The sequence below is a fragment of the Astatotilapia calliptera genome, chromosome 4 (assembly GCF_964374335.1).
Source record: "Astatotilapia calliptera chromosome 4, fAstCal68.1, whole genome shotgun sequence".
In the NCBI taxonomy this organism is placed as follows: domain Eukaryota; kingdom Metazoa; phylum Chordata; class Actinopteri; order Cichliformes; family Cichlidae; genus Astatotilapia; species Astatotilapia calliptera.
In genome coordinates, this window is record NC_137425.1 from 18,380,138 (window position 1) to 18,402,762 (window position 22,625).

The 22,625-nt window shown below is 42.7% G+C and overlaps 3 protein-coding genes and 1 non-coding gene across 7 annotated transcripts; 3 read left to right on the plus strand and 1 right to left on the minus strand.

Moving 5' to 3' along the window:
* Positions 1-283: 283 nt before the first annotated feature.
* Positions 284-13,788, plus strand: LOC113020910 (transportin-2-like). 4 transcript variants are annotated; one of them, XM_026165228.2, is made up of 25 exons: positions 284-403; positions 1,872-1,971; positions 2,355-2,430; positions 3,444-3,593; positions 3,833-3,939; positions 4,450-4,583; positions 4,953-5,034; positions 5,127-5,249; positions 5,520-5,638; positions 5,748-5,808; positions 5,894-6,065; positions 6,356-6,508; positions 7,839-8,064; positions 8,252-8,423; positions 8,569-8,655; positions 8,803-8,910; positions 9,008-9,166; positions 9,306-9,393; positions 9,568-9,666; positions 10,379-10,474; positions 10,562-10,637; positions 10,862-10,961; positions 11,048-11,122; positions 12,101-12,250; positions 12,476-13,788. In XM_026165228.2, exons 2-24 carry the CDS (start codon positions 1,873-1,875, stop codon positions 12,206-12,208), a joined length of 2,670 nt encoding a protein of 889 aa, XP_026021013.1. In that variant the 5' UTR covers positions 284-403; position 1,872; the 3' UTR covers positions 12,209-12,250; positions 12,476-13,788. The 4 variants fall into 4 exon arrangements, with proteins under 4 accessions (XP_026021013.1, XP_080157045.1, XP_080157042.1 ...); XM_080300919.1 differs by having other exon boundaries at positions 307-403; positions 4,424-4,583; XM_080300916.1 differs by having other exon boundaries at positions 311-474.
* On the plus strand, positions 1,716-1,785 carry LOC113021585 (small nucleolar RNA SNORD41). Its single transcript, XR_003272318.1, has one exon. It is a non-coding gene; the product is annotated as a small nucleolar RNA SNORD41 (small nucleolar RNA).
* A 3,283-nt stretch (positions 13,789-17,071) lies between the features above and the next one.
* fbxw9 (F-box and WD repeat domain containing 9) lies at positions 17,072-21,236 on the plus strand. The gene is made up of 7 exons (XM_026165229.2): positions 17,072-17,587; positions 17,673-17,820; positions 18,216-19,194; positions 19,327-19,475; positions 19,568-19,771; positions 19,864-19,929; positions 20,388-21,236. Exons 1-7 carry the CDS (start codon positions 17,478-17,480, stop codon positions 20,460-20,462), a joined length of 1,731 nt encoding a protein of 576 aa, XP_026021014.1. The 5' UTR covers positions 17,072-17,477; the 3' UTR covers positions 20,463-21,236.
* Positions 20,964-22,541, minus strand: LOC113020913 (guanine nucleotide-binding protein G(I)/G(S)/G(O) subunit gamma-7-like). The gene is made up of 3 exons (XM_026165232.2): positions 22,369-22,541; positions 22,180-22,278; positions 20,964-21,478 (listed from the first exon to the last, which is right to left on the minus strand). The coding sequence occupies exons 1-3, from the start codon at positions 22,399-22,401 to the stop codon at positions 21,353-21,355; spliced, it is 258 nt and encodes an 85-aa protein (XP_026021017.1). The 5' UTR covers positions 22,402-22,541; the 3' UTR covers positions 20,964-21,352.
* Between the last annotated feature and the right edge of the window lie 84 nt (positions 22,542-22,625).

A 22,625-nucleotide genomic window follows, 5' to 3' on the forward strand; every position in this document is an offset into this window, starting at 1 on the left:
TTATACTACATTTATTTCTACATTTAACTCCTAATTAATGCACAATCCATCTTTTAGGTCGTCTTTAATTCCATTTTTAGTTAAAAAAAAACTTGCGTGCATACAACGTTTATTTAAAACAAAATGCTTATTTTTTGTTGGCGGTAGTATTTAATTATAGTATTATATATTGTTATTGTATTTGTATAATAATGTATTTTTTTTTATTTATGTTTAACCAAATATGGATAGTAAAACTAGTTGCCTTTCAGTCTACGACAAATCTCGCGTAGTCAGTCAAATGTGTGACGGAAGCCGCCAAGGGTCAATTTCAATCGGCGTGCTCATTTGAACAAGAGGAACCGCTACGAAGAAGAAGAGAAGAGCGGCCCAGTACTGATTATTCAACTTTCAAGTTAATATTGTACGTACACTCCTAATAGGGTTGCACTTTAACAACGAATTCTTAATACCTCGATCACTCCTACTCATCGGGTAAGGCGTTTTACAAAATCAAAGCAAGTTTCAGTTAAATAGCATTAGCCTTGCTAGCAGTATTAGCATTAGCAGAGTGAGTCGAACTCCGATGCCTGACGATTTAGCGGCTAGCGCCTACTTACAAAGCGTGTTCACCTACTTATTACCCAATACTGATTGACATCCTTATGTTTAACCGCTATGTTTAAAACGACCGCATGGCTGTTATTGTTCTGCAAAATAATTGCTCAGCTCGGCCCTTTCTTTGGATAGCTAACGGCAGAATTTTCTTGTTTTCATGCCGACCACATTGTGAGCCTCCAGCCGGGAACTGCCCTGTCGACCAGGCCCTAGCAAGAAGGGCAGGTTGGGTATTAGTGGGGTCAGCTGTCCATAGCGCAAACAATCTACAAGCTAATCGATAATGGATTTTATAATTGGAGAAAACTAGCCAGTAAAGCTAAATGTTGTAAAGGTAAACCACATGATTATGAGCCTGGAGCCGGACATGGCGATCGTTGCTTCGTTGCTAACTCATTTCCTGAGAACTTTTTTTCCCCTCTTCACTCTGACCAGCCACAGCTGAGTGAGTGTGACCTTCTACCTCACAAAACGGGCTAACCGCGCGGCTCGGGCCCACGTGTTACGGCATTGCGTTGAAATTCGAGCGAAAAAAAAAATATCGAAGCGCAACGCGGTTCCGCAACTCAGACCGGAGGACCGGGTGGGGTGGGGGTGGGGATGGGGGTAGGATTAACTTGGAGCAGTTAAGCCGGGTCACAGAGATTTTAGCTGGTCTTGTTGTCTGATGTCCTCGTTTTTGTGCCGCATGCTGCTATTAGGGTTTTAGGTGTTTGACGGGGGGGGGGGGGGGGTGACCAGTCCCGGTGCCGCCGGGTCGTTTCACCCTTTAACCCACTATGAAGGCGGCCAGAGAGCTCCCAACCGACACCTGCGCAGTTTTGTTTTAGAACTGATCTTTTCTCCTTCAGCTGTTTCGTGCATGCATGCATTAAGTAACTACAGTAAACCCTCAGTGGGTTCCAATAACTTTGCATGTCATTAAGCAGAGGTATCTTGTTTTAAGTAGTGATTGATTGGATAAAAGCCCAGCAGAAGACCATCTGATGAAATGTACAACGTGATTGGCATCCTGTGGTAGTTTCAGGTCCATTGCATTACTCCTGTTTGAAGATTTGTTCTTCTATGTACAGGCATCCTTCTTTTTTGCCTATATCAACTATATACGTGCATGTCGACTGGAAATGATGCATTAAAAAACATCTGACCTGTTGCTGATGGTGTTTGTATTCATACTGTCTGATCCAGAGACCTCACCTGCTTACGTGTTTCTTAATATTTTCCTTTGAATTTAAAGAGAAATGTGGATTAATTTGTGTGTGTGTGTGTGTCAGGATGGAGTGGCAGCCAGATGAGCAGGGACTTCAGCAGGTCCTACAGCTGCTCAAAGACTCCCAGTCACCTAACACAGTCACACAGAGAGCTGTCCAACAAGTATCCTACTTCAGTCTGTTCTGAGTGTGCATAATAAAACTGGTTAATGGTATTTAATTAAATTTTGATCCTTTATTGCTTTTAATGTAGTATAGCAATGAAAGTGTTTGAGGATTTTGTAGGAGCTGCGAGAGCAAAGGCGAGGTAGCAACTGTGACATGACACCTCAGTCATCTTTAAGGACTAAGTGCATCTATACTGTCTACTTTTCTTCACTTACAGTATATTTTTGACCAAAAATACATGATGGAAGAAATGTCACATCACATCTGTGCGATTAACATAAATGAGTAATCTATAATAAGCCCTTTCAGTCTGAGCCAAGTAAAGCTCAGACTGAAAGGGTGATTTGAAAGTGAAATGATCCTTAACTGCCACTTCAGAAACTCGAACAACTCAACCAGTTCCCTGACTTTAACAACTATCTCATCTTTGTCCTTACACGACTCAAAACTGAAGGTGAGTAGTCTGGCACGTGCGTCTTATGTCCCTCAGATCATTGATCCATTATGGTGAGAATTTAGTGCTTCCTGTTGCACGTAATAGCTGGATGCACCGAATGTTACTTATTGTGTTGGAGCCTCATTCTCAGCAGAGGCCTTGCATACATGTTTATACAGTGTGAGGGGGGCAAAAAAATGAATTGTGCCACTTGTACTCTTCTCACAGACTGACAGCAGTGACGCATCAATTGCTTAATCAACGTAGCACTTAAACATATACCAATAAATGTAACAGGACAAGTATATAGAACCGTGAACCGTGCTGTCACCATTGCTTTGGATACATGTCTTAGTTTAGGGATATAGATTTGTTATATTTGGTAAAAATTTAGGAATTTGTTCATGCCTCTACCAGAGCAGCCCTGAACTCTTCAAAGTTCAAATGAATCCTTATCGATTTTACATCGGGCTTTGCAGCAGCTCTGCATTCATCCCTTTCCCTTTAGAGTAAGTCTGCTCTCTTTGAGCGGACTTTCTTCTGATTGGCTGTCCCTCACAATCAGAAGGTCTGAATAATAATAATAATAGGTGAGTGGTGCTTCTGTGTTCAGAGTGTGTATAAATAATGTTGTTCCTGGCATGAGTGAGTGCCAAGAGTAGGAAAAACCTCTGAGATCTGAGTGCTTGGAGCAGCCTGAAGCCTGTCTTTTGGCCCACAGGGAATACCTTTAGATTGGCTGATCTAATGATTTGAAACTTGGAGCTAGTTTGAATATGAATATCCACCTTTGCAAGAGTTTATATATGAAATAGACTGAGAAAAACTGTTGCGTCCACTTTGACTAAGAGTGATTGCTCTGAATTCCACAATGAAGGGCACACAGATTTTAAAGTAAGATGAAGAGTTGGATTACACGTCCTCAGGATTGAGTAGTGGAAAACGTTGTGCACTTTGATGTAGTGATCAGACTCCAAATACACGCTGATGGCTTGGCATCTTGGTCTCTAACTGCCCTCTCTTCTTCTCAGATGAGCCGACTCGCTCTCTGAGTGGTCTGATACTGAAGAACAATGTCAAAGCCCACTACCAGAACTTCCCATCAGCCGTTGCTGACTTCATCAAGCAGGAATGCCTCAACAACATCGGCGATCCCTCGCCGCTCATCCGTGCCACCATTGGTGAGTGTATTGGTTGTGTTGGTTTTATAACTTTATATACCATCTATTTACACACAGAGTAACCAGTTTAATTCCTGTGTGTCCTTATGTTACTCTCTGGAAATGATGCATAAAATCCATCTGAGTGTCTGTGAAGGTGTTTGTATTCATACTGTCTGATCCAGAGCTTCTGCATAGGCCAAAGGTTGCGGTCTTTGTCAGTGGTGAACAACTGACCTGAACTGCGTTTTCTCCTGTAGGCATCCTGATCACAACTATTGCCTCCAAAGGAGAGCTGCAAACATGGCCCGAGCTGCTGCCTCAGCTCTGCAACTTGCTCAACTCAGAGGACTACAACACGTGCGAGGTCTGCACTTCCTGTTTGGCATTTGACTCATTTAGATAGTTGCTCTGGTTTAAGTATCTGACAATTGAATGAGGCGCGTATTCTTGAAGTAGACATAAGTTTGAATTCATCCCACACAGACAGCCACAACAAGGCTAACTGGAAAGTCATAGTTTGCAAATGATTCCTGAGAAGAACCAGATATAGCTCTGCATGGACTTTGAAATGGAGCAGTAGATGTCGTAATAGTAGTAGTAATAATAATAAAACGGATGAAAATCAGGCAGGATTAGTTGTAATATCTGTGTTGGAGCAGCTAATATCTCCAGTCGTTCCTTTTATGATGACGATTTCATAGTCGCACATGTGCTTGACATGAAAAAGATGTTCTCAGCTGATAGGCAGAGTCTTTGCAGTGCATTCAGAACTTTGCTCCGGTCTTGTTGTCTGATGTGGTCTTCGTTCTCTCCTCTGTGTCCCTGTACGTTTGCGTTTGATTTGACAGCTTCTCTGTGTATGTCCGTGTCTCAGGGCTCATTTGGCGCACTGCAGAAGATCTGCGAGGATTCATCGGAGCTGCTGGACAGCGACGCTCTGAACAGACCCCTCAACATAATGATACCCAAATTTCTTCAGTTCTTCAAGCATTGCAGCCCCAAGATTAGGTACAAGAAAGAGAGAATCTGGGTGTGATTTATGCTAACATTTGCCTGACTGTATATGGTTAGTTAAGAGTCGTGTTGATTGGTTTCAGTGGCAAGTTTTCTTCCTCATTACAATATTTATACTACGGTAGGAACCATTGTGAGCATGTAAGCGAGTTTTAATGTGCTTATCTGATCAGATCTTTTCATAACTCCTTTATTTATTAGCAGATTTATTGTTTTACGTTATGTAGACCTATAGCCTTCCGGTGTTTTCTGTTTAAATGAAAGGCACATGTAAGTTATACAAGGTTCTTATCTGAGGCATTTTCATTTGAACCAGTTTCTTCATCACTACAATGTCTGATCATTGCTGTTGTTGCTCTGCAGATCCCATGCCATAGCCTGCGTGAACCAGTTCATCATCGGCCGAGCCCAAGCCCTGATGGACAACATTGACACTTTCATAGAGGTGAGCTTGTGTGTGCTTCGGTATCAGGCTGCTGTGTTAGTTTTGTGCCTACTTCACACTCCTTTCTTTTTGCTCCTCTTCTCCTTTGTTAGAGCCTGTTTGCGCTGGCAGCAGATGAGGACTCTGAGGTCAGGAAGAATGTATGCCGAGCCCTGGTAATGCTACTGGAGGTCCGCATCGACCGCCTCATCCCCCACATGCACAGCATCATCCAGGTGAGTGTTAGGACAACCAGATAACCAGCTGTGGAGCACACAGTGGAAGTAAAAGGACACGTACGCCACATTTTCGTGTAAATACGTGGAACTTGGAGCCCATCTGGATGTGATGAGAAACCCAGCTCATTGAAGCACGATGATACCTCAAGTTCCTAATGTTTCTGATCCAGATTTCTCTCAAGTTTCTTCTTAGGCTGGTTTTTGTCTTTTTCCTCCCTTCCCACTCACCTGATCACACATTCCCATTCTCAAACATCTGCTTTTCAGTACATGCTGCAGCGAACCCAGGACCCTGACGAGAACGTGGCTCTGGAGGCCTGCGAGTTTTGGCTGACTCTAGCAGAGCAACCCATCTGTAAAGAGGTGCTCTCCGGACACCTAGTGCAGTGAGTAGCTTGTTAAATATTGTTAGTATGTGCCTATTATTAGTGTGAATTTCCATCTGTGTTTTTTTTAATCAAGGATATCCTCTTTTGTCTCACTTGTTTAATATAGACTGATCCCTATCTTAGTAAATGGGATGAAGTATTCTGAGATAGACATCATACTACTGAAGGTGAGTGCCATCGTAGGTATTTGAATGCTTGGGATACCCAGCTGTACTTCTTTGCCATCAATCTGCTTTTTGACCGTTCCCCCAGGGTGACGTGGAGGAGGACGAGGCGGTACCAGACAGCGAGCAGGACATCAAACCCCGTTTCCACAAGTCGCGCACGGTCACTTTGCAGCATGAAGGAGGCGAGGGGGAGGAGGGGGAGGACATCGAGGAAGACGACGACGACGATGACGACACGCTGTCTGACTGGAATCTGCGTAAGTGGTGGAGAAACACATTATTTGCCAGAATGTGAGTGTAGTGACTTGACTGGTTGTACTTTGGTTTCCATTTATGTTGTATATCAGGTATTAATATGCCAACTGGCCCCTTCCCAAATGTAGCACAGATCTATTACCTTTTAAGCTGTGAGTGGACATGTGGATGTCATTCAGGAAGTACATGCAGTGAGTTTTTAGAAAACTTAAACCTGCTGTAGTTTCAGGTGATATAAGAGAAATGGCAGGTTAGGTGTCGGGTTGTAACCAAACTTTTCTTTCTCACGTAGGGAAATGTTCTGCAGCAGCACTGGACGTGCTGGCCAACGTGTTCCGTGACGAGTTGCTACCCCACCTCCTGCCACTCCTGAAAGGCCTGCTCTTTCACCTTGACTGGGTGATCAAGGAGTCTGGTATCCTGGTGTTGGGGGCCATAGCTGAGGGTAAGATGAAAGGACACACATTTTTCATGCAATCTACAGATTTTCTGGTTAGTGGTCAGAGCTGCAAAAACCCGAGCTACACCTTCCTGAAATGTTCCCAGTTTATGCATAGACAGTTATCTGTCCCTAGTTGAGATCTAGTAATGAGGTTTAACCTTATTATATGCAGTGTGCAAAAAGCCTGTCTGCATGTTCATGCAGACATTCACTTGGTGTTCTGAAGGACACATTATAGATTTCTAATGTCATGCCTCATTAGCACAGGGTTGGTATCACCAGGACACCTGATTTGATTAAGAAATCACCCCCACAGTGCCGTCTATGCTTTATTCAAAGTTACTGGCATTATCTGCGGATGTGTTGAATCCTGATTGGAAAAGTAATTTGTGTCAAACTGTTCTTTCTGAAATTGCTAAAGCAGTCTTCATATTTCTCAATTGGGAAAGAGGCAGAAACATAGAGAGGGGACTTCTCAAATCTTTTGGATGCAGAACTGGGATTTGGTACTTTCCCATTTCAACTGATACCTAGAATTCCCTCAACGGTGCCTAATTAGGTCGCCAACCTTATGCAGAACCACATCTGTCAAAAGTAATCTGTATAAAGTGATGTCTGTGTTGGAATGTCTGAGTTATAATAACCAATCACGTTTTGTCGGGCTTTGCATGCAGGTAAATGGTCTGTTTCATGAGCAAAAGAGGGAATGCAAATGCAATCTTACAAACTGTTCAGCCTAATTTTTTTAAATTTGCATGAATAAAGAGTGATTTGCAGATGGATTAATGACTGCCCAGATTGGCAAGAGAGTCAGAATGAACCTGTCACAGAAAGAAGTGTTGTTTAGTTTCACAGAGTTTGTAGGAATGAGCTCCTGAAGCGTTCTTTATTGCAGCAAGGTTGAATAAGTATGAGTTAGGCTCTGCTCCTCAGTAGTGTGGAGTGCAGTGGGCGCGATGGATTAAGCTTGCGATTGAGGTTTCTGTTTACAACAAGTGACGTAGTAGATTTGTACTAAAACAGAACTGAGTTGCTTTTGTTCCATGTATGCAGTGAGATCTGAAGTCTGAGTGTTGGTTAAGAGGCATAAAGCAGAGAAACCTACATTTGTATCGTCTCCTCTGAAGCAAATCAGCTGTGCAGTCTTCTCGTGATATAACGCCCTAAATTGATGCACATCGCAAGTACACATTGGTGTGAGACAGAATTTCACAGGGAAGAGCTGCATTATGCCACATACTGCCGGCGAATGATTATTAGGATCAGTAGATTTGCTCTGCTGACTGCAGAAGGTCTGGTGTCGTTCTCACTCGTGCTTTCACTCTGTGCTTAGGCTGCATGCAGGGCATGGTGCCCTACCTGCCGGAGCTCATCCCTCACCTCATCCAGTGTCTGTGTGACAAAAAGGCCCTGGTCCGCTCCATTGCCTGCTGGACCTTGAGTCGCTATGCACACTGGGTGGTTTCCCAGCCCCCCGACTCGTATCTCAAACCGCTCATGACGGAGCTCCTGAAACGCATCCTGGACAGCAACAAGAAGGTGCAGGAAGCCGCCTGCAGGTGAGCCACGCTGCAATCTTTGTTCCCTTCTAACGTGGACGTGATGAAAATCCCAGCTCATTGACTTACAATGATACACTTTGTTCCCATATTGTACTCTGATCCACATCCTGCTTGTGGTATTCCTGGACCACAAGACTGTGTGTGTAGATTCAGCATTGACCTTCATCATCTTGTTTTTTCTCAGTGCATTTGCAACCTTGGAGGAAGAGGCATGCACAGAGCTGGTGCCATATCTGAGTTACATTCTGGACACTCTGGTCTTTGCTTTCGGGAAGTACCAGCACAAGAATCTGCTCATCCTGTATGATGCCATAGGAACTCTGGCAGATTCAGTGGGTCACCATCTCAATCAGCCTGTGAGTTTGAGATTTGGATCTTGTATATTTGTCTTGAATTTACTCAAGTCAATCGGGTTGCTTAGCTTTGGGAGGAGACTAATAACAGGGAATCATTGATTTGTTGCAGAAAGCCTGAGCTGTTACCACTGTGTTGCTTTTTCAGGAGTACATTCAGAAGCTGATGCCCCCTCTTATTGCAAAGTGGAACGAGCTGAAGGACGAAGACAAGGATCTCTTCCCTCTGCTGGAGGTGAGTAAATTTAGCGCTGCTTAGAAACAGGGTTTTTCCTGTTTTCTGTTTGACATGTCCAAGTATGTCGAAGAAAAAATGCTTTACGTCATTTAGAGGAAGGAGAAGAAAACCCAAACAAAACTGTGCTGTCCGGATGTCTTTCAGTGTCTGTCGTCAGTAGCCACCGCCCTGCAAAGTGGGTTTCTGCCCTACTGCGAGCCCGTCTATCAGCGCTGTGTCACATTAGTCCAGAAGACACTTGCTCAGGCTATGGTGAGAGAGCAAGCATGAATAGAATAAATGTGGTGGAGTCTGTTTAAATCTTGAACTGGTGCTTAAAAATTCACATTTTTTCTTTCTGTCTACATAGATGTACAACCAGCATCCAGACCAGTATGAAGCTCCTGACAAGGATTTCATGATTGTGGCCTTGGATCTGCTGAGCGGCCTGGCTGAAGGTCTGGGAGGACACGTGGAACAGCTTGTGGCTCGCTCTAACATCATGACCCTGCTTTTCCAGTGCATGCAGGTGTGATGGAAGTTCTCTTTATTTTTCTACATGCAAAAACTAGTTTTTCTGTTTTTTTGTTTTTTTTGGGGGTTTTTTTTTCTCCCTCTGAGTTTTCTGTGATCCCTGTGTAACACCAAGTTATGTGGTTCTGCTGCAGGATACCATGCCCGAGGTGAGGCAGAGCTCCTTTGCTCTCCTGGGCGATCTAACAAAGGCATGCTTCCTCCACGTGAAGCCCTGTATTGGTGAGCGTGCCCTCTCATTTTATTACCAGGGAACACCCAGATTTAGTGATTGTTGTAGCCACTCATGAGCTCATGTCTTTAATGATGAGCTGTAAAAAATAGGAGGCTGAAATGAATATCCAGCTGTGTGTTTGTGAATCATTGTTGTAACTGGTGTCCATTTCTCTTCTCCAGCTGAGTTCATGCCCATCCTTGGGCTCAACCTGAACCCAGAGTTTATCTCCGTGTGTAACAACGCCACCTGGGCCATAGGGGAGATCTCCATGCAAATGGGTAAGTAACAGATCTTATTGTGGATGGTTTTCCTGTCGTCCCCCCCACCCCCCAGTATCTGGATATGATGAAACACCCAGCTCATTGACACAAAGTGATACATTTTGTTCCCATAATGTTTTCTGATCCAGATCATTCACAGTACATGTTGCATGCAGGCCTGTGCAGTCTGAGCTCGTACGTTCAGGAATTGTAAACTCTGCCTCAGTGTGGGCGACATATTTTGGCTGAGACAAACTTGAATCAAAGACGTGTTCAGAACCTGATTCTCAAAATGGATTTTTACTATTCACAAATCTTATTTAATAGTTTAGTAAGAAACTAGTTTTTCTATTGAATTTAAGTAAGAGACAACACCAAGGCTTGTTTAGGTTTTAAGGGCTTGGTAACTGCAAATGGTTTTATTGCTGATAAGTGTTCAGACACTCCCTTTTCTTTCTTTCTTTTTTTTTTTTTTTAAGGACCTGAAAGCTCTTCTCAGTAACTTATGACCAATGAAGCCCTGAAGAAAGTTAAATCAGTGTTGGGTATTTTTGATATTTCAGCTTTAGGTTTTTCACGTGTTCCTTTTTATTCGATTGAAGCAGGTCCGATTCTGTCTTGTGCCTGATTGGCAATGAATTCCTGGCTTTAACACACTTAGAGACGTTACCATGTTGTATCCACACTGCAGGATGCTCACTGCCTCCTTCTCTTCTTTGTGGCTCTCCAGGTGCAGAAATGCAGCCGTATGTGGGTATGGTGCTGCCACACCTGGTGGAGATCATCAATAGACCCAACACTCCCAAGACTCTGTTGGAAAACACAGGTAAACAATCAGCTACAGAATGATGATAAGTGTGTCTCTTAAATTTGATTCTGATATTGAAGACTTCTTTTATGTCTCTCTATGCAGCCATTACGATCGGCAGGCTGGGTTTCGTGTGTCCTCAGGAAGTGGCGCCACAGCTGCAGCATTTCATTAGGCCATGGTGAGTCCCAGTATGGATATTACCATATATGATTGATTTTTTTTTTTCACGTTCTACTTTCACAGCATGAGTAAAAACTCTTTAACTTGTTAGTTTAAAAAGTTGAAAAACTAAAAATAGTTGAAAATAGTTGAAAAATTGCTCAAAGTGGAGCTGCTGTAAAACAAACAAAAAAACCCCAAGTTGAACTCATTCTTCTGTCGCCACATTGCTCCTGTTCACAGGTGCACGTCGTTGAGGAATATAAGAGATAATGAGGAGAAGGACTCGGCTTTCCGGGGAATCTGTGTGATGATCGGCGTGAACCCTGCAGGAGTGGTGCAGGTAAGGTGATATTGCTTTAAAGGGGTTGGAGAAGTAGGGGAGGTCTACTTTGGCAAGTGCTGAGTTAACAAGTCTTCTGTGTTCAGGACTTTATTTTCTTCTGTGATGCTGTGGCCTCATGGGTGAACCCGAAGGACGACCTGAGGGACATGTTTTATAAGGTAAATACTTCATCAAAAATCATATTTCTGTGACAGTCTGCAGGATGGACCAGCGTTTGTGATTAAAACGTTCCCTCTTGTGTAGTTTTGGGTCACCGACCTATGATGATCATTAATCAGACATCGGAAATCTGACGGCATGGTGCAGATGGCTTTGAAGTCTGAGAAGTGTGGTACATCACTAAGTCAAGCTGATCAGTCAATAATGAGTACTATAATATAATAATAATCAATACTAATCAATTCTGGGTAGCCTTAGAAATCCCTCTTGCTAAAGCTTAAAACATTAGGCCTCTACTTTGAGCAATCCAGATCGTGGAGGGGTCTTTAAATTAGTTTTAGGTGCTCGGCCCAAGATGCAGCTGCAGTTGCAAGGTCATAGCTAGATGTACAAAAACTGTATATTGAAAATGGATGATGCCACTTTAAGGTTACACATTAATTTGTGGGTTGCCATTATAAAACGTTGCCTTTAATTTTGATTGTCGTCGTGTGGTTGTTATGCTGTCATGACTTTATTTGGACGGTAAGGAGGAGCTAAAGAGCTAGTGCTAACTAGCTGGTTTATTTGTGATATACATGTCAAAGCTATTTTGGCTTAAAAAACTGAACAGCTATCTCTTTAGTGTCTTTACAGTCAGAACAAGTGTGTTGTGTATTGAATAACACATGAAGCCAGCAACTGAGACCATAAACTGATGTTGCAGTGAACAGACACCCCTCCATATATTATGGTGACTTTTAACATTTTCCAGTCTGTTTGAATATGTCAGCAACACGTAATGATTTATCAAGTTATCTCGCTTCAGTTGCTGCAAACTGAGATTGTCAAGCACAGCAACCCAGTGAGAAAATCTACCATTAATGTTGCCATAAGACAGTCTGCTATCAGCCTGCGAAAGACTTCGCCCACAAAGTCTGACCTTCAGATTTGAACGCCTGCTGCAGAATTTATCAAGTCTCATTTGTTTTTCCAAGATCCTGCATGGCTTCAAGGACCAGGTCGGAGAGGAGAACTGGCAGCAGTTCTCTGAGCAGTTCCCTCCTCTGTTGAAGGAGCGCCTGTCAGCCTGCTACGGCGTCTAACCCGGCCACCCCTTTGGTCCACGCAGGACACTGACCTGTTAGGTATGTTCACCAAATGATGTCACCCAAATGAAATACCCCTCAGCCCTCCTCTGGAAGTGATGAAACACCCAGCTCATTGACAAACAATGATACATTTTGTTCCCAAATCATTTTTTCTGATCCAGAATCGTACTTTAACCGCTTCATTATCAGCTCTGCGTGCATCTGTTCACACGATGTGGTTTAAAAGTGTCTCCTCTGTTCTTGTGTTTGCTTGTCCCCCAGGTTAATGAAGGGGAGGGTAACAGGGGAACTCATTGCACTGCCCAGAACGTGGGGAGAAACTAGAGCTGGAGGGACGTGACTGGCCTTGACCCTCCACTCTGCGGATAGCCTCCATTTCCCCTCCCCCGTTGCCCTGTTTGTCTCTCTGAGGGAGGGTGGGAGGAGGGTGGTGGGTGTGGGGAGGGTAAACTGGGGATATACACATACCTCTCGGATAAAACGCCTCACTAAATCCAAAATGCTCAAAAGTGACTTTTCGCCAACAGCACCGCAGGGATTCTAGGTAGGTGAGGGCAAAACGGAGGCCAAGTTCGACCTCCCCCCCTCCTCGATATTTTTTTTTCCTTTTTTTTTTTTTTTTTTTTTTAAATTAGTCTGACATAGATGACGGCTGGGAGGGGAGGGGGGGTGGCAGATAGGTACACTTTTAAAAACAAAACAAAAAGGAATTATCTGAAACAGCATAGGGTGCCACAGTCCCAAATACCCCACACAGGTGTTTAAACAGGCTCGTGCCAGAGGCTAAATAATAAAAACAGGCGCTTTTACTATGTAACAATGTGCACACAGTTTCTTTTGCACCTTTCACTGCAAAAATCATCAAAGCATTTTGTGTGCATACACATGGGTCTTTTTCTTCTTTTCCTCTCTCCCTCCGTTTCACGTTTACTTCCTCTTCCCTTGGTTGCTGAAAATCTTCAGGCTTGTAGCTATTTTCCTTCCCTTGTCGGAGGCAAAGAGATGCAGTACATCTGTCCTCTTAAGGTTTTACCACCGCAGTACCAAAATATTGCATGGCATACGATCACCTCTTAAGTGATGCACGTTAGAGTAAATGGGTTTTGTTTTTGTATCGTTTTGTTTTTTTCCTTCTCCATTTATCGCGCTAGTCGTCGTCCGAACGGGGAGGCTTGCCATGACGTAAAGCCGTCACGTGCGTGGTTCTTTTGTCCTCCCTTTTCATGCATATTGTCTAATCAGTGTCCATGTAGTTAAAACGGAGGCAGCGCGCACATGTGCGAAGAGCAGATTATAGGCAGGTTTAATCAACCCGTGCGCATTTTTGTTTGGGGAAAAAACCAACACTGCAACAGGAGTTTAAATACTGTAGGCAAGCTGAGAATCATATTTGCTGCTTTCTTTTTTCTTTTTTTTCTTTTTAAATAGAGTATTTGCAAAACAGAGCTATAAGACATCACCAAGAATGAATTGGTTCTTACTGGTATAAATGCACTTTTTTTTTCTCTCTCTTTTGTAATAAATTTAGAATTTCTAATGTAAGGCATACAGTAATATACTGAACTTGAAACCTAGCGTTTTGTCTTGATAAGTGATTTTTAGGACTGTTAACGGCTTGCCGAGGTAAGCATAATGATAATGTTAAGCAATGATACGATGACTTGGTAAGACTTGAGGCCTCTTAACATAGTTTTATAATGTAGCTCCTTATAAAATGGACTGATTAGGATGTAAGTGGAGGGAGACATCTTAATTGTAGTGTTTTTCTTTTGCAGTTGTCAATCCATACCTGTGTCTGAGGATGTCGCTCCCCCCTCGCCCCCTGTAGTTTTCATTACAGCTTCCTGTTAAGTGATGGCTGTTGGAGCCATCGAGGCTTCACCTTGTCATGAATGTTGCATGCTTTTTGACAGGTCTTGCTCCTTTCGTTTTTCTTGTTCTTCTAGTAGCTGGTCCCTTTTTAGGGACCCACCTTTATAAGTGCTTGTCAATGGCAATGCAACGCGCTGCTGGACTGATAAGGTACTTCTCCAGCTTATGATCAAACTAGTGATTGTCGTTGCCATATATTCACCCGTTGATACTGTGTAGGATATGCCTGGGATAAACAGACTGAGTCCTGATAGTACGTTCCCTCATCTTGGTTATCTTACTCTGCTTTATCTTCTCATCACTGTCCATGGTGTGGACGGTTGTAATGGAGCTGTATATGGCTGTTTGCCTGGTGTTTCCAGAAGTACTTTTTAGACATAATTTCACACCAGCCCTACTCAAAAAGTTATGTTTGGGAGTAAAGTTAGGCCACTTGCCTGGTGGTTAATAGCTGGACAGGGTGCACAAAAGCTTCAGAGATGATGATTAAGATCCTACCCACGCAGGGCAAGAGACCGGTCAGGGGTCTCCCTGGCAACCTCCGGTCGCTAGAGGAAAAATGTCTATTTCACGAGTGTTTTCTGGCGTTTGCCAGGTGGAAATTCGTCACAAAGGGGATTTATACAGCGTTCTAGTGATAACCTCGAAATTGCTTTGAATACTTCCAGGTGGCTTCTGTGTCTATAGTTTCTATTGAAGACTGCTCACTGCTGGTGAAACTGCCAAGTTCACCACTAACCAGAAACTGAAACTGTTCCCTTTAAAGTAAAAGTAAAAAAGGACAGAAGGGAAAAAACAGAAAAGAAATTGTTGCATCAGTAAGGCCCGGTTTTTACTTTGACAGCAAATGTTTTTAGTTTCTGGTTTGAAGGTTTTTCACATTTAGCCACCGGAGGTCGCCAATCAGTCTGAGGCCTGATGGACATCTCTAACACATGCTCCTGCCTGATCAAAGTTGGATTCACATCATCTTCTGTCTGTAGATTATGTATTTTAGAATAAACCCTTTAATTCTGGTAGTTTTGTTTATTGCTAATTAATGTGGCCACTTTAAGCCGCAGCACTCCACAGTGTGAATAACTGAGGGCATCCTGTGCAGATTTAACTGGAAGGCAGCCATTGAGAGATGAGGTGGCCCCCTGCTGGTCACAGGCTGCACCAGCATGCTTGCAGCTCCTGTGCCACAAAGAATTAGTTAAAAGAAAATAAAAAGCTTTGCCACATCTCACCATGTTGTTGATACATAAATACAAGTTGTCCACAGGTTGTTGTTTTTTTTTTTTTCCCTTTTTAAAAAAAAAAAAAAAGAAGTTTTTTTTTTATTTATTTTGTTTTTTATGTTGTGTTTTTGTGCTGTAATGCACAAATTTTTTTTGGACTTTAAAAGTTTTTTTTTCTCCTTTTTATTCTTTTTATTTAAAGAACAGTTTGTTTTCGTTGTTTTATAGCGGACCATCTGATGATGTTAAATTTGACACGGTTGTACTGAGGACAAGGCGGTGCTTGGTGCATACCGGAGGGAAGAACGTGGAAGACAAATTCAGAAGTTTTGTTTCAATCTGATATCAAGGCCAGCAGTTGAATTTCATGTATTACCTTTTTTTTTTTTTTTCTTTTGCTGAACTGTGGTGCAGGTTGGATGTAATCTGGTGTGTCTCTTTTTATTTAATTTTTGTGAATAGGGGAAAATAAAAGTTTTTTTCTATAAGCTTTGAGTTGACTCAGAATTTTCTATTGTCTATGATCACATAAACCACCATCATTTCAAAGTCCCTAAAGACCCTAAAACATTTTTTGAGAGAAGCTCTTGAAAGTGCTTCTCTCTCTTTAAGAACTGAGCTTTAAAACAAACAGTGGTTATAAAAACCGAGAGAGGCCGACAGTGATCACTGAATTAGGGGCTTGTTCAGATTAAATAAAACAAGACACAAAGCAGTAAAACATGTTAAAAACACAACAGCCTTGATAATTAGTTTTAACCCGGAAGCATGCTTCATACGTCATTACTTAACACCAGCACTGCCCAGCCTTCTACCTTTAAAACCCGCCTTCCAGCCAAATGGCTGGTGGGCTTTTAGCTAGGCTTTAGCTTCAGCCAAGTGGAAGCTAAATTGTCTAGTCATTCATATGTAAATTAGGTTGTTATCTGGGAATTCTGGGGGGGAGTGGGGGTGTGTGAATGAGGGGGTGGGGGAGCTGCTAAAAGCTGTGAACTTCCTTTTGTGTTCGTCTTGATGCATTCTCAATCATCCAGGGAAATAAATCTCCAAAAGTCCAAAAGACCGGATGTGGCACCTGCTGTAAATGTTTTAATGCAGTACAGTTATTATTATTACTTGTCATATCCTGTTTATGACAGTTAAAATAAATTCATTCATATAAGAAATAAAATTGTCATGTGTAAACTGTATATGGTGTTAAATAGGCGCATACTACTTTAATGTCGGTCATAAGAGTGGTACTTTAAGAGCCATAATCTTATGTATATGTATATATATATGTATATGTGTATATGTATGTATATATATGTATATGTGTATATGTATGTATATATATGTATATGTGTATATGTATGTATATATATGTGTGTGTATGTATGTATGTATATATATGTGTGTGTATGTATGTATATATATATATGTATGTATATATATATATGTGTGTATATATATATGTATATATATATATGTAAGTATGTGTATATTATTTTATTTCAATACATTTATTTCAGAAATAAATGTATTAACTTTTCTAGAAAGCCTCCATCACGCGAAATACAAAAACTGATAACATAGCGGGCAAAAGCTTTTAGGAAAGTCTTCCCCGTGATGGTCGCGTTGACAACGTATCCACCAATCACCGATGAGGGTGTCCCCCTCCCTCATACCGGCTGATCCAATCGCAACCAATAGAATTGTAATTCTGCTGCACAGTTTGATGACGACATCGGAACTGCCGTTTGAATGTTTTTGTGTGTGTGTGTGTGTGTGTGTTTGATGATAGGACAGAAACAACAATTGGTGCTTCTGCCTTACATTAGCCTTTAATTCGATTTATATTCCGCTTTAGTAACGCTGACTCAGGCGGTAAGTTTTAAGAAGCGGTAAACGCTTTCAGGTTTTGTTTTTAGGGAGTAGCAGCCAACACTTGGAAGATAACCGCTATCTGGGCGTTTTAAAGCCGTATTTCTATTGCAGTTAGCAGCTATCAAGGAAAGGAAAGCGTTCATTTGTGACGGCTATCTAAAGCTTTCCTCAGGCAGAGTTTCCCTGAATACGAACATCATCAGTGTAGTTGAGGCTAAGCTTAGCTTAAAGAGCTCCACCTTTATTAAAACACAAAATAAAGTTAGTCTAAGGTCCATGAGTTAGCCTTCTGGAGGAGAAAGGTGATGTCTGAGGTCAGCGATAAGCTGCAGGAAGGCGAGGCAGGTGTACGCGGTGAGCAGCCATTTCCTGACCAGGTGAGGAGCACTGAAGCCACCAGGCCTGACCTGCATGGGTGAGCCTCACACAATCAGATGGGTTTTCATGTGGCACAGTGTCATGAAGAAAATAATTAATCTGTGTTTATCTAATCTTCTCAGTCTGCTGACCACCAGCCACTCATCCTCAGCAGATATCAGCCCCTCACCTTCAGCTGAGTCCAGTGGCTTGTTGTCCTTACCATGGGAGATATTAACCCACATTGTCTCATATCTTCCTGTTCACTTTGTAGTCAACGTGCTGCCAAAGGTTAGTTTGAAAGCCTTTTTTACGGTTGATTATTTTTGTAAAGACAACATTTGATGGGCTCCCCGGTATCTTTAAAGATGAGTTTTAACACCTCTGTATATGTCAATAAAGACCTGGTTTGACAACCATTAGAATGGGCACTGTGTTTTTCGAAGGGTATCCCTAGTAAGCTGCATGGGCAGAGATCACCCTCGCAAACTTCTGGAAGCAGCCCTGAAATATGACAGAAACTGCTCAGGTCAACAAAGAGAAACAAAAATTACCCATAGCAGGCGTCCAAAAGGGGGGGAAAGGGTTAAAGATGAATCAGGAAAATACAGATGTTTGGCACATGGCCACATTTGTCTCATGCAGATGTTTAAATGTCCTTCAATGCCTTCCCCTTCATGTTTCAGGTCTGCCATGCGCTGAGTAACGTGGGGCAGGACAGAACCTCCTGGCAGCTCCGAGCACAGAGGTTGGTGGGATTGAGAGCTGCTTTTCCAGTGGGGCCAAGGGAGGACTTTGACTGGCCTGGTGCCTGCCTGCAGATGGAACAGCTCATAACCTGCTGGTCAGGTGAAGTTGAGCATGTAGCCAGACAAAACCAGGAGGATGAGGAGAGAAGGGAGCAAGCGATGCCTCAGGATGGGGAGCCTGGTGTGGGAGGCCAGGATGATGGTGGAGAGGGTCAGGTCGGAGTGGCAGTGGCAGTGCAGGAGGTTGCTTATGGTGCGGATGAGGCAATGGAGGTGGCAGTGGAAGGTGAAGAGGGTGAAATGCAGCACGTCTTAGGTGGGGACCAAGTAGCGAGATTGAGAGAAGAGCTTGAAGACAGACTAGAGGGTGATGCTGCAGCACTAATGGAAGAAGAAATGGACCACAGAAGGGTTTTTATTGCCAACGAGGGCCGAGACGCAGTTCTTAATCACCAAGAAGACTTGCCAGACCACAGGAATCTGGGTAATGGGCAACATGTAGAGGCAAGAAGTCCAAGCCCACCACCAGCGCTGGAATGCATTACCCTGCCTACAGGCCACATTGCCCATGTAAACTCGGTCCTCCTTCTTGGGGGAGAGGGGAAGGTCTGTGCCACAGCTTCCAGAGACTGGAACGTAAAGCTCTGGGATCTGGAGCTGGGATCACTGCTGCAAACGATGGGACGGCAGGGTGATTTTAGCAGCCATCGAGGCTGGGTCTGGTGCCTGGCATCTCAAGGACCTCTGCTGGCCTCAGGGGGCTTTGACAGCACTGTGAGGCTGTGGGACCTGCAGGCAGGAGGTGCAGATAGGGCCCTCATCAGGACCGGGGCTGCTGTTCTCTGCTTGTCCTGTCAGCCCGACATGTTGCTGGCTGGTACATTTGACAAGCGGGTCAGCATGTATGACACCAGAGGTGAGAGGGATTTATATGAAGCTTGTTTTGCTGTGTAGAAAGTGCACATGAGAGTCAAGAGTTTAGTAAATACAAAGCAGTTATATAGACAAATGACTTGCTGAGGTGGGTTCTGTCTGTTTTTGTCCACAGCTGCTGCACCACTGGTGAAAAGCATCCGTATGCACAGTAACGCCGTAATGTGCCTCTGTGCAGATGACAAATACATCATCTCAGGGAGCAAAGACTGCACTGTGGCTGTCTATGACCGCAGAGCGGGCAAAGGCTTGAAGAGACTTCGGGTAGATTTCTTGAAGAGCTTGTGTTTTTGTAAACATACTCATATCCATCTTTACACCAAGCCACTAACTCCACCCACCCCACCACTTTACAGCTGAGCTCCTACCTGCTGTCCATGAGCTACAGTGGCTGTGAGGTATGGGCAGGAGACAACGGCGGCATGCTCCACTCCTTTTCCATGCAGGCGGGGACCTTAAAACCTGTCTCTCAGTTTGATGTGGGGCACACAGCTCTGATCACCGGCATCCACAGATCCCCCGGTAGCCTCTACACCTGTTCATCTGATTGCACCGTCAAGGTGAGAGAATTCTTCGTTACCTTAAGCTGCTGGAACTTTGCTACTGAATGTCTTGAAAGTCTTGAATTGTAATTTTTCCGCCTGCGCTACAGGTTCATATACCATGCGCGCCTCCGAGGACGTTAAGCACCCTGCACTATCAAACTGGAGTCCATGGGGTGAGTGCTGTGCAGTCAGTCAACACTTTGTTTATATAGCAACTTTTTTATACAACTTCGTAGCTCAGAATGGTTTACAGAACAACAACATGTGCAAAAAAAAAAAATCAACCCAGCAAACACACACCGTATAAAACTTGTCAGGAAGCCAATGCAGAGACTTTAAAACTGGTTTTATATTTGCTCTCTTTCTGGTTTTGGTTAGGATCTGTCAGTTTTGCAGTAGCTGAAGGGGTTGCTATAGTTTCCTTTAGGGAGGTCATACTCTGATCAAGGATGACACATTTTGAACTGTTTTGGAGGAATTCAATGTTAGTGATCGCAAAAGTACTGACAGTTCTCTCTTTCTGGGCATCAGTGATGATATTTTAACTTTATTAATGTGGGCTTCTTTTCATCGTTCATGTGTCTTCTCTCTCCCTCTTGTTTCTCTCACTGCACTGTGTGAAAACTTTCAGCTGAGCGTGGAGGCCGGAGTCCTCGCTATAGCGTCCGGTGACGTCAGGGTGCAAGTGTGGAGGCCTCGAAAATGAAGTGGAAGCAACTACATGGTAACAATGAAAACAGGAACCCTGGTCTTTGTTGTGTTGTTCTGTGTCTCTATACAAATCAACAAAGGTAAATAAAGAAGCTGCCGTTGCCTGGAAGGCTGGCTACATCAACAGTCATGTAAGTGCTGAGTAAACAGACAAACACAGAAGGGAAGAAATGACGACAGATGATGACCAATCAGGTTATTTTTAATTTTTAAGTGAACTATTTTGAAATGACTGCTTTCAGTTGTTTAATTTAGTTGTAAATATGTGGTGGAGGATATTTCAGGTATTTTAGTCTTGTCACAAACCCTCACATTATATTTTTATTTTTTTTATTTCTATCTTGTTTGATCCACTGAAAAGATTTTTCTATGGAAGGAAAAGCAAATGTTTATTTTCATTGTTTACCCCAAAAATGTTCATTTTGTGCCAAAACTCACTGAATCACTCTTAAGGACACTTTAAGTGTTCAAACAGCACTGAAACCACAGACATGTAAATGTTTGTAATTATAATACCTTTATTGAATCTCATATGTAAACTGGCATTATACAAGAATAATTACTTAAACATTTCATGTACAGTAAACTAATTATTGCTCTGTGACAAACTGATTGTATTTCTATAGCTATTTAATTGAATACAGTCAGGAAAGTGTTATTATTTGTGTCCATATGCTGTGTGTGTTTTTACTATTGACCAAAAATCCATTTACAAACATGCTGAGAGACTGTTTCCACAGAAGACAGCATTAAAAGTTCTAAAAATCAAGTGCGTGGATTCTTTCATGATTTTCCAGATGAGGACATGTAGTATCTTTTACACAGTACATGTTCGTGGTTGCGTTCTCGGACAGAGGTTTTCCTCACAGCGCCGTCTGGGAGCTGTCAAAGAATCAAACAGGTCTTCTTATCTTTGAAGGGATTGGATGAAGCAGCTATGCCGGTAAGCAGGGGGTCACTGCGCCTGTGCTCCTGACAGTACTGGACTAAATCTGCTGCTGTCAGAGAGATCTGCAGGGGCAGAGAGTTGACTGGATTTTAGACACAAGTATGAAAAACTGTTGGACAGTGAGCATGGGAAGTTTTTATAAAAAATACATATATATTCAGTACTTTGGCAATTTAGCAATTAAAGTATAAAATGATAGTCCTGTGTGATACTAAAAATTAATATTGATCCAATACCAGCTAAATACAGATACTGATACCTTTAACTTATGTCAGCAGCTTATGTCGGGAGGCCAGTGTGTCATAAATTCAACCAGATGAATCATACATTTTCAAATTCTGAACACATCTTAATGACCACTGAAATGACCATTTCAGATTTCTATGTATTTCGTAACTGTTTTTGGGAGACCTGGGATGTAAATGTGTATGTGTCTAAAGCACTCTGGATCTGCTTCTGTTGTTTAAATGTGCCGCAGGCTTTAAATAAAACTGATGTGACAATAAACACAAAAAGATTAAGACATCATTCATAGCGCATGTTTAAATTATAGGTTTTTTACACCCCCCCCACACACACACAAAATTTAATACAATTTAGTGATCTACATACTGAACGTAGAGGATGGAAACAAATATCGACCATATCATGCTTAGTCTCAATCCAATACCGATACCAGCATTGGTATCAATACAATTAATTTTTATATCAATCTGCCCACCTCTATAAAGCAAATTAACAGATGATTTAGATTCTTACCCACCTTGAATCTCTCCATGCTTGCCTCTACCCGAAGTTGATCCACCAGTTTTTGTGCCTGAATAACACTGCTGCTGCTGCTGCACATCTTTCCTGACATTGTCTTGAGAGCAAAAACACAGAAAAACAACAAAAACATACTCCTATGACACCAAAGTTAGCAGCAGAAAAATGAGTTACACCAGTCACTTACCTGATCTAAACAGCTCAGGTTATACAGGAGCATCTGCTCAGAGATGCTCCTGGCTTTCCCTTTTGACCTGTATCCTCCTCTGTTTGTTGTTTTTTAATTCCCTGTTGGGGCCAGTTCAAAGACTGTGATAGAAAAGGTCAGACAACACAGTGGTGGAAATGTCACAAACATCACATCTCTTCACAGGCACTGCTGGAGGCTGTGCTTTAGAGATGTGGTCTGCCCTTAAAACAAGATTATGCGTCTGTACTTTGACA